The 17,138-nt window shown below is 38.2% G+C and overlaps 1 protein-coding gene across 1 annotated transcript in view; it reads right to left on the reverse strand.

The window, feature by feature from the left end:
• Nucleotides 1-1,513: 1,513 nt before the first annotated feature.
• Nucleotides 1,514-17,138, reverse strand: part of LOC122686763 (ATP-binding cassette sub-family C member 4-like) — a 201,940-nt gene continuing 186,315 nt past the window's right edge. The window contains 4 exon segments of the mRNA XM_043892002.1: nucleotides 1,514-2,713; nucleotides 5,100-5,234; nucleotides 16,312-16,417; nucleotides 16,864-17,036. Of these exon segments, the coding sequence (XP_043747937.1) occupies nucleotides 2,642-2,713; nucleotides 5,100-5,234; nucleotides 16,312-16,417; nucleotides 16,864-17,036 (486 nt within the window). The 3' untranslated portion in view covers nucleotides 1,514-2,641.

Raw genomic sequence — 17,138 nt, forward strand, 5'->3', positions numbered from 1 at the left:
AGCACCCCCCAGTGTGACAGACACTGTGCTGCACGATGTAGTTTAAAAGTGAATAGGGCACAGTTTCAGGACTTTATTTAGAAGCTCACAGTTTACTGAGAAAATGGACCACCTAAAAACTCATAGTCAGGACAGGCTACATAATTTAAAGGGCCCAGTGCAAAATGGAAAGAACGGGGTCCCTTGTTTAAAAATTAAGTATCACAACATAGCAACAACAGGCCACCAAATCAAGTATAGTTCTTTTAAACAAAAGAGATATGGTCAGGGTATAACAAAAATATGAATTACCTACGATGATGACTGATCTTCAGGTGACTTCCTAGATGAGGTAACAGCTGGACTTACCCTGGAGAATGAGCATTTCTCCCCTACATGGGTCTCCTGCTCTTTTTTAGACCACAGGGTATTGAAGAGACTCACTCAGTCATCATTTTGACTTAAACATCAATCACTAAGTGTTTCCCACCACAGTAGATTCTAATCACCTACCTCTGGAGCTGTGATACACGCCATGGGGAGACATGGAGACATGCTGTCCAGACTTCACTTCAAGGATCCATTGCTCAACTGCTCTGGAAGTGCTGCCAGTGGGCAACCTTAAACAACCAGCCACTCTGGGGTCAGACTGCATGCAATGACCCATCCAGGTGGAGACATAAACGTCTGGCCAGTGGACATGTCAGGACAACCCTGAAGGGCCATCTTCACTCCAGACACCACATGGAGTCAGCTAAGGTCGTCTGGACAGTGATTCAGCTTGATGTTTTCCTCTGCCCTAATCTGTTCCTCCCTGATTCTACAAATGCTGAGCCTAAGGGCACCTCTAAAACACATCCCAACACTAAAGTCTGTCTGAGTCTGCATCCCAGAGAACCAGTCTGCAGTACATTAACAACAACAACAACAACAAAATCCTAGTATTTGAGAAGTTTTATTTGAAAATTACTGGTTATATACATATAACATTTCAAACCCCCTAAATAGAATAGAAAATGGTAGAAATAAGGACTTCATTGTGAATGTGATTACCTTTGGTTTAAAATCCTCAATCTAATCCACAATTTAATGTTCTCTGGTCAAAATGAAATTGTTATATATTAATAACAAAAGAAAACAATTACGTTGAACCATATGAAACTGCCATTTTTATAGGTTAGAAAAAAAGATTAAATGTAAGCAATTTCACTTGGTTAAATCTAATAGAAAAAAGTTATTAAAATTAGGCTTAGAGAGCATTACACTTATGAATAACTCATGGGTAAAGATATATTTAATTAAATTAGAAATTAGAAAGACATAAAATTATGATTATTAATCAGTTCTAAGTACCAAAACTTATAGATTACAGCTACAAGACTTAGACTGTATGTACTCATATAGGAAAAAAATTAAGTTAAAAATTAATCTGTTTCCAATTCAAAAATTTAGAGGAAAAAAAAATCTCAAATGAAGAAAAGCTGACAGAAAGAAAACATAATATGATGAGCTAGAAAATATAAAACCATAAAAGGTCAACCAAGCCAAAAAAATGGATACTTTGAAAATTAAGAAAATGTCATGCAAGATTATTCAAGAAAAAAAGGGAGCCATTTCAAAGAAACTGAAAAAGCAAAAAAGAACACAATTATAGATGGTATAGAGATAAAACACATAAGCTATCATAAATAATATATCAATCAAGCTCAAGACTCACAGGGTATAGATTAATTTCTAGAGAAATAAAACCAAAAGTGACTGCTGGAATAACAAACTGAATTGTCCTAGAATAATTACCAAAAACAAACTAGATGGTAATGGTTGCATAACAGTGTGAATGTGATTAATGTACCTGAATTATATGTTTAAAAAGGTTATAATGGCAAATTTTATGTTATATATATTTTACCACAGTAAAAAAATATAAAAAATAAAATATAATAAAATTTTCCATCCAGAAGATGATCAAAGATCACATAAATATCCATTACCAAATCACCTATAAGACTCCTGAAAGCACATTTCTCTTTTTCTTTTCTGGAATATATAATCAATTATTGTTCTTCTGTATTTTAACTATGTCTCTTTTAATTTGGTGGGTAGAACCTCTCTCCTCTGTTACTTAAACTAAAGCATAACTTTTGTTTTTCCTATTAGTTTTATCTGTACTATTTTAATTAGAGGCCTAGAATAACACAGCCTAGTTCTGTTAAAGAAAATGGTGAGACAAGATGAAAATTTTATACAGTCTTCAAATAAACATAATTCCTGATACAGTTAGAAAGTAATATGTAATTTTGGAAAGAGTAAAAAAACATCTGTGATAACTATGTCTTATACCTTAGAAAGTGAGTTTTGGTTATAAAGCCTCTCAAAGCATAAAACCTGGTAGACAGCTGAACTGGCAGCATGAATCTCTGATTTGGCTAAGAAAACAAACAGTATAACATATAACTAAAAGGCTAGAAATAATTGGGTGAAGTTGGAGCAAAAAGTCCAAACAAACACATTGCTTATGTAAACATTTGTTACTGGTGGTTTTTTTTAAAAGTACAATACAGCTTATTCAGTGCAAAAACTATTGGGAAAAATGCCTTTGAAATAAACTTGACATCATGGTAGGATCACATGGCACTGATGTGAAAATTGTTGCCGTTAAGGGTCATCCACTGGAAGCATTCATAACCACAAGGTCACCATGAGTGATATCTGGCTATTTCTTTTTGAGGTGTATCTGAAGGGGAAGAAGACAAATAAAAACAACATGTTTAAAAGTTTTAAAGTCCTCCATCCTAAGGCAACGCACATCTATCTCCACTTCTTCATGTGAGGCAAATCATACCACTAGTGGAGGCATAATTGAAAAAACCAGGGATGCATTTATTCTACAGAGGAAGCAGCCCCATTAAAAACCTCAGTGGGGCTGGGCTTAATGTCAAACAACCTGTAGATTCACTAGAGTTCTGATTGTTCTGATTCACAGATATGCTTTGTTACTAGATTAAATTAAAAAGCAAAATTATTTTACTGACTCAAAACTTGGAGATAAGTTAAAAACAGGTTGACAAAGAGGCTGGGAAAGCTATCTTCTGCATAAAGGTTTGTCATTTTTCACACATAAAATGAGCAACAATAGATTTGGATGTTAATATCAGAATGCAATCCTGTATTTTATAAAAATCTGATTGATAATCATTGAAATGCTGGCATATATGTATGAAATATCCTGGCATTTAATTTCCATGGAAAAACAGCTATGGGGCCTTCAGAATGTGATCTGTGGATAGTGGGTCCCAAGAGTGAAAAGAGAATCAAAAGCTTTAAAAATGACTCTACCAAACAACTTCTCTAAAATGGAAGATGATACCAAATAATAGGGCAGGTCCTTGCCAGGCCTCCAAGTTCTTGAATTCTACCAATTTCTAGCTGAACTGGAAGAGATACAGGTTTTCTGATAAATGTATCACCAGAACATAAAGGAAATGAAATGTCAAGTTTCTCTGCTCACAATCATCAAATGTTAATAGCTGTATCATATCTCAGTTTCTTGACAGATGCACCAAACAAAATGAAATAATGTCAAGGTTTGTGAGCTCTTATTTCAAAGTGTGTTTGGTTGTAAAAGCACTTCAATAGTCATTTTATTCCCCCAAACAAGAATGTGAAAAGTTTTGAATCTTTAAAATGTACCGACTATCTGAGTCTGACTCACATACTAAGCTGTGTCACTTAGACATATGATTCCAGATCTGTTTGATAAAATCTGGCTTCGAATACATTAGCGGGTCCTATCAACAAAGTTATCACGAGAGACAGTGGATATCATACATGAAATAGAAAAGCACTAAGACATCCACCTTCATAATAAGTGTACTTTATTTTTCTCTTGTTGCTTGCATACTTGCTACCACCCAAACAACACTGCATATGAAATGTTAAATATTAAAATGTCATTTAAAGAGAAAAATTAGAAATTCTGCAAAATTTCTTTCACCCACTGGATGATCTGAGGCTATTTCCATTATAATGCAAGGGTTTAAAAATAAGGTCTTCTGGTGGCTCATTGCATATTATCTCCCTCCTCCATTTTTTTTTAAAGCTAGCCACATTTTGTGTTGTTATATATTTATGTACTCTCTTGGTGAAACTAAGATCAGCCAAAAGAACAAAAGGAAATGCATTTCACTTTCTACTGTTTGGAAGTCCTCCCCAAATCAGTTCATTCCTTTCCCCGTAGCCCTTCTCAATGTAATTTTTTTATAAAGAAAATGCTGTTCTTAGCAATTTCTAACCAAAATGGCCTTTACTTTGCAGCCTGAAATACTTGGAACTGAATGCTGAGACCTAGCTTCCTATCTATAGAGCCACTGTTCTGACCTTTCTTTCTCTCATCTGTTGCCAAGGTGTAGACCACAACGGCTGACAACACAAGTGAGAGAAGACATTTTTTTTTTCACAGACCAAGTTATGAAGGGAGTTGAGACATCTGAATGGTTATTAGGAGAGTTCTCATGGATGGGCTGAGCCTGGGATGGACAGGCCCAGTCTCACCTCTCTCTCCTGGGACCGCTGCTGACCCTGGAAAAAATCACTTAAATTCTCTCTGCAATCAGCTGCCTCTTTTGTGAACTGAGACAATGAAACCTCACAGGAATTAACTGACACTACAAACTGCAGGTTGAAAGCACGCTGAGCTAAGTGTTGGATGTCATTATGTAATGCTGCCCAGAGATGTGGTCCCTTAGTAGCAGCACCACCCCACTTGAAAGATGAAAACAAAACCTCTTGGAGTCCCTTTTGTGACTCTTCTGATTTTATCTTTAAAGAAGCCCAGAGTAGAAGTTGAGGCACATTTAATTCAGTGAATATGGTAACTCTGGAGGCAGAGAGGTTACTAACATTTTCTAACCTGGGACTCTGAGAAGTTACTTAGGTTCTTCTGCCTTACTTTCTCAGATCCCTTCCACTTAGGACCTGTTAAGACCCAGTCATAAAGCTTTTGTTTCTGGAGGCTTCTGATTAAAAAGGCACAGAGTGCTTGTTATCAGACCCCTGGTGGAGATTGTGAGAAGTGAACCCTGGAGACAAACTTCAACCACAACTCCCTGCAGCAGGCTCACCTGTTTTGCTCTTTTGGTGAGAGCAGCGGCCTCAGCCTCACCCAGTTGTTGCACCATCTTATAAAATAGACTGTTTGTGTTTTGTAGCAAATCATATGGCTGGCCATATTCTTTAATTCTCCCTGAATCCAAAACCTGTTAGTCAGCAGAAAGAAACTTATTAGTACACAATGTTTTGCAGTAACAAAATTCAGACAATATTTTGCAAAGGGGCAGGAGAGGAAGAATTAGAATCTATTTTGGCGGTAGGCCTAGCTAGTATTTAAATGGTTTGCTTACCCAGTTTTACTAAGCAGACCTAATCTAACCTTTTGTGCTATAATGTTACAGGAAAAGGAAGAAAATGAAAGTTTTAGACTATGGTTACAGGCCTTCAGCAGTCTGTAGTATTTTATATTCTGCCCAGAGTATCTGGGGTTGTAATTATTAGTGCTTTTAGCTCAGACTCTGAGCTCTATTTATATATACATTTGGAGTTGGGAAATTTCTTGATTTAAAAAAAATCAAACAATTTAGCTAAAAAGTATGTTGATGTCATACAAACCAGATGGCAGTGACTTGATAGCAAATTAATTGTCAAGTTGGTCTGACAGAACCTGAGCAACATTAGGGGTAAAAGTAAATGCTCCTGGAATTTCTTTAGAGTCCTCGAAAATGTTAGCTGTCAAGAGAGCCAAAATGCCTAGAGAGATTAAGATGCTTCTTGAAGTTGGCTGTGGTTGTAGTTTATTCTTCTGAAAGTGAAAAGTTGGCAAAAAAAAAAAAAAGAACTGTTATCTAAGAAGCTTTAGCAGAACTGCCTTACACAGAAGAAATCTCTAGAAATCCAGTTTTCTCTTTGGATAAGGCTAAAGACGCAGTTAAGAAATTGAGTTTCAAATTCAGTGATAACGGCCTGCAGATCACACAGGGGCAGCCCAATCTGAGCTCCCGAGGATCCAAATCTATTTTCAAAAATTGTCTTTCCTTGTTTCTTGTTCTTTCTTCAGTTGCCTGCCTTTCACTCATATTATTGCTCATTAATATGTCCACTAATTGGAGGAAAAGGAAGAGACTCGTAACTCTGCTTTTCTACTAATTAATGGCTTTGGTTCACAGTTTCAGAGGGAAGAAAGAATTGGAATAATTGGCCCAAATGACGAGCCTAGGAAAACAGTTCTGATATTAAGTGCTACTTCATTAAGATCATCTTTAGAGTAAAGGCATCTTAAGAGAAAAATGCGAAACTCTAAGCAAGACACAGGTTGTTTTCTACATCTAGGTATTACAATTAATTCTGTCCCAGGGCAGTTAGAAATGCTTATTAAGTGTCATAAAGACCATTTTCTTGTTAATCATTTGTTTACTACTGTGAATTACTGCTAACAGTGGCTTTCTCAAAGGAGTCCAAGAATAATTGAATCTGTCCCATCCACATAATATTTTAAATGCCCTATAATTTACTGTGTCAGTTTAGAGGTCCTGAATATGCAATTTACTTAAGCATAGCATGACCATCTGGGAGTTGGTGATGGACAGGGAAGCCTGGAGTGCTGCAGTCCATGGGGTCACAAAGAGTCGGACACGACTGAACAACTGAACTATACTAACATGACCAAACATAACTACTCCTCCAGATGATGAAGAAGAAGAAACACAATTTTAAAACATAGGATTCTCTCATGCTGAAGACTAAGTATCAAAAAATAAGTAAATTGAATTATTTCATACAGTGAACAATTTTACCTTCAGCAAAAGTAACAACTTTTTAAAAATCTCATATTCAGAGTTGGTGGAAAAGAGTTCTCTGACCATAAAGACTTTATATATATTTTAATGGAAGCATTACTTATATATTATCTGTGTCCAACTTTTTATTTATTCAGATTTGAATGAATACAAATTTTTCCATTTTTCTCATATTGTCTAAAACACACGAATACCACTGACATGAGTAGTTCTCATCATCTCAACTAATTATTTTAAAAATAAAAGCCAGAAAAAAGTTAATACTCTCAAAAAGCAATAGGACTAACAACATAATGGCAGAAAGATCATTTGGTCAAAATAGTTTGAGCTTTATAAATCTTAGCAACTTAATGGCCTGCATTATATTTTTAAGGGGAGTTTTCAATGTTGGAGGGGAGTGACAAAATTGTTATAATTTGTTATAGGGCTTGAAAATTTATTAGAACTTAAATTTTAACTTCCAAAGGATAACACTTTAGAATGTAAAACACAATATACCTCACTGATACTCTTTTGATATGCAGTGAAACAAAATATAGTACCTTAAAGTGAACCACATTATTGATATGCCCCAAATGGACAGACTCAAAAGTAATAAACACCATGGTGACTATAAGATCAAAGAAAGCACCCCATAATTAAAATAGCAGTCTTTGGATTTGAAAAGCAAAATAAAATTAGCTGTGAACTGAGGATTTATCACATAACATGCTTTATAACTATCACTGTTAATTCTCAAGATAGAGTAGACAAACGATGTACATAATTTCTATCAATCCATTCTTCCATTTATTATTCCTTCCTTTTTTCCTTTCATCCTCCCCATCCATCCATCCATCCTGTAAGCACTGAGTATCTATCACTAGAGCACTGTTCTAGGAATGGGAGATTCAAAGATGAGCAAGGCAGTCTATTAGGAAGTTCACAGCCAAAAATGAAGACTGAGTAACTCAGCCAAGGCAACAGAATCAGTCGATGGCAGAGCTGGGATTTGAATGCAGGTCTGAACATTCATTCCTTCTTTCCCATGTAAACTACCAGTAAAAGACACTATTAGCTAATTTATTACCAGAAGTAAAAGAAGGGGCATGAAAATTTTAACATTCAAATTTCTAAGATAGCTTTCCAAGTAAATACTTCATATTATTATAAGGTATCCCTCCTCCAGGGGATCTTCCAACCCAGGGATTGAACTCAGGTCTCCTGCATTGCAGGCAGATTCTTTACCATCTGAGCCACCAGGGAAGCCCTATATTATTATATACCTTATAAATAACTATAGTTTATTTAAGAAAATATGCCTATAACCATAAACATTTCCTCTGTCTACTTTCCACTGCAATTTTATTATATTCACCCTCAAATTATTTATTGAGTGTCTGGTATATACTCACAGAAAAATAAAATCAATTTTATTTAACTTTTAGGATTAATAAAGAGCAAGTTACATATAGTATTTTGGATGTAATGTAAGTAAATTTTCATTAATTTCTGAATTTATTCAGCAAACACTTATTTTATATTTAACTGCATTGATGGCATTATGCAAGGTGCTGTGTAAGAGGCAAACACAGCAAGTCACAGCCCCTGCCTTCAGGGAGCCTGTACTAGGAGGAGAGTAAGAAGAAAATCTTCATGTGTCTATAATGCAAGATAAAAAGCACCACAAGGAGGGGTTTTGTAGCAAATGTGATGACTTCTGGCCAGAGGCTGTGAGAACGAGCTTCAAGAAAGACAGAGGTCAGTGAACTGGGCCTTGAAGTATGTGTAGACATGAACATGCAGAAACGATGGTAAGTGACTGAACAGAGCTCATTCCAGACACAGGGAACAACAAGGGCCTACAGAAATGGAGGTGAGGCTGGCAGATCCTTAAGGGCAGGATTATATGGCTTTCCTTGTTTACTGTTGCATCTCAGGGCCCTGGCATTGTACGTGGGAGGTAATAGGCATATAATATATGCCAGTTAAAAGTTAAATACAAAAGAAACTAAATTCAGGGCATGACTGGGTGAGCGCCCAATGGTGTGGTTTGTCAAGACCACAGGTGAGCTCAAGGAGGGAATGAGTCCAGCTGTCACAGGAAACAGCTAAGGCAGGGGACACAGGGATGGCAGGGTGAGGGATGGGGACCTGGAGGACCACATGCCTCAGGAGGATGGCTGTGGACAAGAGGGAGAGTGAGAGGGGAAATGGGGGAGGGGCAAACCAGGGCTGAGGATGGAGGCTTGAAACTCATTTATGGAAAATATCAGAAAATAGAGAGAAGAAAAGGGACAGTCAGAGAGGAAGGGGAGTTGAAAGCAATAGAGTGCAGCGTGGTCAAGTCTCATCTCAGGGGCTACAAGAGCTGCACTGGAACAGAGACTTAAAAGAAGGCCAGGAATAGAATTTTACCAACTCAGGCTATATAATATTTACTTGTTTGATCAAAGATTCTAGATATTTCAGAACAAATAAACATAAAGCAATTTCAAATTTCTTTATGTACAGAAAAAATATATAACTTTGAATTTTAGCAGCCTTTATATCGTTATACTTTCACTTAAGAAGGTGAAAATCATTCAGTCATGTCCAACTCTTTGCAACCCTGAGGACTATACAGTCCATGGAGTTCTCCAGGCCAGAATACTGGAGGCCATTCCCTTCTCCAGGGGATCTTCCCAACCCAGAGATCGAACCCAGGTCTCCTGTATTGCAGGCAGATTCTTTACCAGCTGAGCCACCAGGGAAGCCCACCTATAAGAAAAGTTTCCTGTAATCTCCCTCTGTGTTCCCACTCTTCCTGAAACCCAAGTTAAACTATAAACTAAAGCACACACTCATGTTGTTGTAATAACAATCCCTCAACCCCAAGATCTCTCTGGAAATGCCAACCTCAAATTACTTGTCACTCTCCAGTAGGTTAAAACATACACACACACACATTCTATAGAATGAGTCAGCCAGTTATATAAATTCAGTGGAGATGTGTTTATCAGATCTCTGGATCTATAGATATTCCAGGTCCTAGACATAAAAATTAAATGAACCCATTGCAAAATAATTTGATCCATTTTCATTGGCAGGATGCCATCAGTGATAATGGGGTGGCTGAAGGGTGATGTGGGGAGGAGGACAGGGTGGAGGAAAAGCCTGGTAAGAAAGAGATGCCAGGAACAGTTTTCAATATGGTAACAGGCAATAAAGGGAGATCCCACTTAGGGACAGGTAGAATGGAGACAAGAAGATCTGAGCCTCAGATCTCTGATTTTGGCTGCCAGGTGACACAGGGAGAGTTATCCAGTCTTGGAAGTTGGGTCCCTCATTGGTAAAATGAGTGACTGTGGTTTTTGCAGTGACTGGATAATGTGGCAAGTATTAACTTAACATCCTTTCTTAGGTCTTGAAATAATAAATCATTCTTCTCACCCAGGAAATGATGAAGATTGGGTCACAGTCACCTCCACAGCTGCTCTCCCAAAGCTGTTGTGTTTGCACATAAGCAAAAGTATTTTTTCTCCCTGACTGGGCTTTCTACCTCCATGTTAGGTATTGTTCCCTCTGAAAACTTGAGTGAAATCTCTTGGCCTGTTTTTGAAAGAGCTTTTCTCTTCTGAAATGTTCTAACTTGGCTGAGCTGGTAAAGAATCCGCCTGCAATGCAGGAGACCCAGTTCAATTCCTGGGTCAGGAAGATCCCCTGGAGCAGTGATAGGCTACCCACTCCAGTATTCCTACCTGGAGAACCCCCATGGATAGAGGAGCCTGGCGGGCTACAGTCTACAGGGTCGCAAAGAGTTGGACATGACTGAGTGACTAAGCACAGCACACAGGCTTTTGAAAGCAAAGTTCCTTGCAGGCGAAAGATAGAGTTTAAGTAAACCTCTGGTTAGGTATGAACTGTTTTGTGCATTTCCAGGTGGGTATGCTACAACAGTTTCTGGCTTTGATTCCTCTGGGAAAAACTATACTAAGAAGAGGTTTCACTTGAGAAGGAAAGTAAAGATTACAAAACCATAAGATTGCCTATGAACAGAAGAGTGGGATCTGAGTTTCCTGGCCCTGCTTTTGGTTCTTCAAAATTCATTTCCAAAGAATTCTCTAACTACAGACAGTGAAAATGTTGATCACAGGCAAGGATACTGATAGAGCAATTGCAGATTGTCATGTGCTTCTTTTGCTCACACTTTTAGAGAGACTCTGCAATGTTATGAAGAGTGTATCGAGCAGGGACTAGAGGGAGGACCTATGCTATTGGCTGAAGAGCAAACGTATCACAAGCAACCAGCTAAACCCAAACAGCACAGGAAGAAGCCCTTAATGTAGACACAGTGGTGAGTTTTAGAAGAAAGAGGACTTAATCTATCTGTCTTGCTCCACTGTTTTGCAGCAGTGGAGCCAGTAAAATTAGCTCTCATTGTGACTTTAATTATTAAACACATCCTATTTAATAAAGTTAAAATTGAAAGAACATCCTTGTAAAATAGAATTCTAAGCCTGACACATTAATGGTGCTTAATGAACTCAAACTGGATTAATCCCTCTAGACAGCCAACACAGTAACAAAGTCACAGTTGTTTTCCAACAAGTCTTTTGCTTGATTTGGTAGCACTAGTAGTAAAAAAAAAAAAAAAAAAAATCTGCCTGCCAATGCAGGAGAAGCAACAGACATGGGTTTGATCCCTAGGTTGGGAAGATCCTCTGGAGGAGGAAATGGCAATCTACTCCACTATTCTTGCCTGGAAAGTTCTGTGGGCAGAGGATCCTGGAGGGCTACAGTCCATTGGGCTGCAAAGAGTCAGACATGACTGAGCACAGCACGACAACAACAACAAACAAAACTACATCCATCTGTCTTTGTGCAGAAGTATTCACCAGAGGAACAAAATGTTATTATGTTATTATTACTCCTTAAGCACTTGTAGTTACATGACTTTATGGGGATAACACTGTTGGTTATGCCCTTTACCAGCACTTGTCACTTCCCAGCCACTTCCCAATGCTGGCCATTCGTCCTCTGAAGCATTAGACTTTGCAGCAGATTGACTTTTCTTTTTGTCCTTAAAGCTTTCAGAACAATTTTTTGGAAACAAAAGATGTATAGGCATCCCTCAGAGACTTGGGGGATTCAGTTCCAGCACACCACAAGGATGTGACTATCACAATAAGCTGAGTCACACAAACTTTCTGGCCTCCCAGGGCATAAAACAATTATGTTTACACTATACCATAGCCTATCAAGTGTGCAAGAGCATTATTTTTGGAAAAACAAAGTACAGACCTTAATTTAACAAAAATTAATTGCCAAAAATGCTAACCATCATTTGAGTCTTCAGCAAGTCACAGTAGTAACAACAAAGATCACTGATCACAGATCATCAATATTGATAGTTGATAGTGAAAAAGTTTGAAATACTGTGGGAATTAACAAAATAAGAAATGCTATTGTAAAAATGACCCTGAAAGATCTCCAACACTGGATTGCAATGAACCTTCAGTTTGTTTAAAAAAAAAAAATCAGTATATGCAAAGCACAATAAAACAGGGTATAACTGTATTTCTAAAGTAAACAAGAAAAAATGCCTCAAAAATCAAAGGTTTGAGACAGAATATTACTTTCAAATGGTAATCAGAAAATCTAGTATAACATATAAGGTTTACACCTGGGGAGGATGGATCACAGAGAAAAAATCCCCAACTTTGAAGCTGGGGGATGCATGTCTCTTGGGCCCCTTAGATCTAATCCTGCTGTTTCTACCAGAGGAGTCAGCAACTACAACCAGCTCAGACCAAGATGTAAACAAGTGACCTAGTTTACATCTCCTGGTGGGACCTCCCCATGACATCCCTGATGACCTCAACCAGGGAGCCCTAAACTGAAGGTCTCCCAACAAAAGTGGGAAGGGCAGCTCCACAGTGAAGGGCAAGGTCCACCATGGAAAACAAGGTTGGTCATTGAAAAAGTGACAGGCTCCAAAGAGAACCCTTGCATATTCCTTCTCCATCAGTCTTCCCCGTTCACTCAGATGCTCAGTCTCCACATCTAGAAACCAGCATTGACTCCTCTCTCTTCCCTCAGAAAAGTGAAAGTGAAAGTCGTTCAGTCGTGTCTGACTCTTTGCGACCCCATGGACTGTACAGTCTATGGAATTCTCCAATACAGAATACTGGAGTGGGTAACCTTTCCCTTCTCCAGGGGATCTTCCCAATCCAGGGACTGAACCCAGGTCTCTTGCATTGCAGGCAGATTCTTTACCAGCTGAACCACAAAGAAAGCCCTCTTCCCTCAGATCCCATGTTCAATCCATCACACAGTCCACTTGGCTCCACTGTCTTATCTATCCCAAATACAACCATTTTACCATTTCCACTGCTTGTTGTTGTTCAGTTGCTAAGTTGTGTCTGACTCTTTGTGACGCTATGAACTGCAGACATCAGGCTTCCTTGTCCTTCACCATCTCTCAGAGTTTCAGAGATTTCAGCTCAGGTTCATGTCCAGTGAGTCAATGGTGCTATCTAACCATCTCATTCTCTGCTGCCCTCTTCTCCTTTTGCCCTCAATCTTTCCCAGAATCGGGGTCTTTTTCAATGAGTTGGCTCTTTGCATCAGGTGGCCAAAGTATTGGAGCTTCAGCTTCAGCATCAGTCCTTCCAATGAATATTCAGGGTTGATTTCCTTTAGGACTAATTGGTTTGATCTCCTTGCAGTCCAAGGGACTCTCAAGAGTCTTCTCCAACACCACAATTTGAAGACATCAATTCTTCAGTGCTCAGCCTTCTTTATGGTCCAGCTCTCACCTCCATATATGACTACTGGAAAAACCATAGCTTTGACTACATGGATCTTTGTTATCACCTTAGTCTAAGCCACCAACAATCTAGAGAGAAGGCACAGTTATGAGAAAGAGTGAACACTGCATTTGGAGAACTGAAAGACCATCAGTGTGGTTTTAGCTATAAAGGAAGGAGGGAGAGCAGAGTGGGACAAAACTAAAAAGATAGGGAGGGGCCAGATTGTAAATTGCTTTGTAAAACCACTTTAAAGATTTATTCAAAGACACTGACCAAGATGGAAAAATTTCAGGCTACAGAAATTTACCAGGAGATACTGGTGGTAAAGCATTAAACAAATGAACATATTTTGATAACAGCAACAGAGCTGATTGGTTAAGGGGATAGATACAAACTTTTACATCTGTGGATCAAACACTGAGTGATAAGACTTAGGTGTGGCTGACACATCTGCCAACTTCTGTCCTTTCTCACCATTTCCCTAACCAATTATACACTCCAAGGTGACATCATTTCAAAGAATTAGATAATAAAAGGAAGCTGCTACCATCAATGGAGTAATATCAAAAACCAAACATAAATCTAGTGTACATTTAGTCCTGTTTGAACAGACCCCTAATTGAGCTGGAGATAAAGCCATCTTTGTGCTGCTGCCTCTGAAGCTGGACAAAGAACTCAATACAGGTAAACTTCACAACATCACTCATTTCTTGTGAAAGAAGGATGCTTCTGGGACAATATGTGAAATACAATGCTGAGAGGTGAGAACAAGAAAACAACAGGTAAAAAGTAGAAATAAAGGTTACTTTTCCAATTAGCATTCAAGAACGCAAAAGGGAATAAGGATGTTCAATGCTAAACAACGTTTCTGGAATTTGAGTCTCTGTCCTGCAGTCTTGGAATGGTACCCCATCCCTCAGGAAAGTAAGTTTGCTTCCTATTGAAATGCTCTAGTCCAGCTGACCAGACACATTGCTTGGAGCCTAGAGCATCTCTTTGGTTAGGGATGTCCCACTCCTGTTATCTGTCTCCCCAGAGCTCCTGAACATCCAGCTGGGAGGAGTGAGGCTACAAGCACTGTCTCAGTGCTGACAGTCTGGTATCTACTCAATGTCCCCACTGATGATCCCATCTGACAATGCATGGGGAATAGGGTAGGAGATGATATTCCAGAAATTGCCTAAATCAAAAGAGACAGTGGATATAAGGACGTTTAAGTATTACTGACTGTTTAATTTGGATTATTACCTACTTATTATGGACTATAAAAATCCCTGTTTTTCTCCATCTTTTACTTTTTATGCATTTTGCAGATCTTCTCTATTTGCTTCATCACTAATCAGCATCACTGGATACAGTGACAATAGTTAGCATCTGTAAGATGAGTGAAATCAGGTCATTGTCACAGGCTGAAGATTATCTTGAAAATACCTTGCATTCCTTTGGGATTATTTGCAGCCAAAGGTTTTTAGTTTGAGGGATGACTTCCTTAGCATTTCATAAAGCCACACCCTATGTTTTATTGAAACTCAGCAGGCATCAGAGGGAAAGGACAAAAGGAGAGAGGAAAAAAGAAATAGAAAAGAAAAGGATGGACAAAGAAAGGGAATGAAGCTAAGCAGGAAATATTAAATTACTAAGAAGAAAGAGCCAATCAAGTCAGGAAGGAAGATACTAGACTAATATCAGAGACCGAAGCTTAGAGCCTGCTGTCTTTGCAGAGTCCAGATTTACTGTGTGAGAGATTTGCTAATTGCCAATCTACAGTGTCTCAGCCCCTGATCTACTTTTCTTTCTGCACTCTCATTTGTGATGCTGAGGCTGATCTCTGCCAATCACATTTCAGAGGTTCTTTGGCCAGCTCCCCTTTGTTAGGCTCTGCCAATAGGGAGCACTGGAGGGAGATTCAAGGTGGGAAGCAGAACAAATGGTCCATGTGGTATCTGCTACTCCTGTAGCATCACCCTAGCAATGGGACCTGACTCCAATTCCCAGCTTTTATCAGCACAAGAAAAACTAGCCACATCATGCTCCCACACAAATAAGACCAGCAACTGGGCAGTGACCTCTTCCTGGAGGTCTGAGCACTGACTCTTTAGAGCCTCGCTTCTAAGTTCTTAGTACTGGAAATCCTAGGACATGGTAGCTGTGTCCTAAAATTATTACCTTGCTGTTTCCTTTCACTTTCCTAGCCCTCCAATCCTATGTAACAAATTCCCTATATTAAACCCCTTCTGCTGAAATACCTTGTTTTTCTCACTAGGTTCTTTTTTTTTTTTTCCCATGGAATCCCCCTACAGCAACAAATATGAAATCCTATAATCTCAGCCAACAACCTCATGGCAGTCTAATTTTTGGTTAAGGGGATCCAAAAATGCTGAAACAAGCTTGACATAGTGACAATGACTATGTCCTACCACTCTGAAATATGGAGATGTATCTTGGATTTGCAAAATTTTCATGGTTGGCCATCTTAAAGTATAATGACAATTCAAATAAACTTTCAATATGACAGTGTGAAATTACTGGATATATTATTTAGGAGGACATTCTTAAAGTATAAATAAGTACCTGAGTTATTATTAGAAATGAGAGAAAAATTAAGAGAAAATTAACTTATTGGAGATTCCTATAAAGTTTTACAATGACAGATACTTTGAAAAATTGAACAAAAATGGAAACAACTGAAATTCCACAGGTGAGGGTCTTACCATTATCCATTTACTGTCAATAATGGTGCTCAACCTGTGTGCAATGGTCAGCACAGTGCAATAGGCAAATTTCTCACGGATTTCTTTTTTTATTAACTCATCAGTTCTAGAAAAAAAGAAGATTAATTTAGTTCAGTAAATATAAGAAAGGTAGACTTAAGGCTTAAAAATATCACATGATATTTTAAAAATTTTTTAAAAATCAATACACTAAGGTATAATCATGTTCTTGAAAAACTAAGTATAAAAAATCTCCTTAGAAATTTACTATTTTTCACACACACAAAAAAATGGGAAATATTCTTCCCTGGAAATTACTTGAAGCTATCAGGAATTATCCAGATCCTGATCTAACTCTCTTGGGATGCCTCATAATAACATTAACACTATATAACATGTTTTGGTTTCTTCCTTTGTTTTCTGGAATTAATATTATCAAGAGTCTGTGGGGGCAAAGAGAGCACTTAGAAACTTTTCTCAGAATCACTAAATGTTTTACTTTTACCACATTTAAAATCCAGATTCCAGGTTTCATGGATCTCAGTTCCATACCTTGGATCCACGTGTGCTGTTGCTTTGTCAATAATCAATATCCAATTTTTCCTGAGAATAGCCCTGGCAAGGCACACCAACTGTTGCTGTCCAACACTAAAGTTCAATCCATATTCTGCTAATTCAGTATCCATTTTACCGGGAAGATCATTGATGACTTCTTTAAGTTGTACCTGTGGATACAGAAAGAAAAAAGACATTTTCCTAAACTAACTACTACTGAAGTAGACAAGATTCTTAGACATTAGACCTATGAAGTGATCAGGACTTATATA

This window comes from Cervus elaphus, chromosome 30, assembly GCF_910594005.1.
Source record: "Cervus elaphus chromosome 30, mCerEla1.1, whole genome shotgun sequence".
Taxonomy (NCBI): domain Eukaryota; kingdom Metazoa; phylum Chordata; class Mammalia; order Artiodactyla; family Cervidae; genus Cervus; species Cervus elaphus.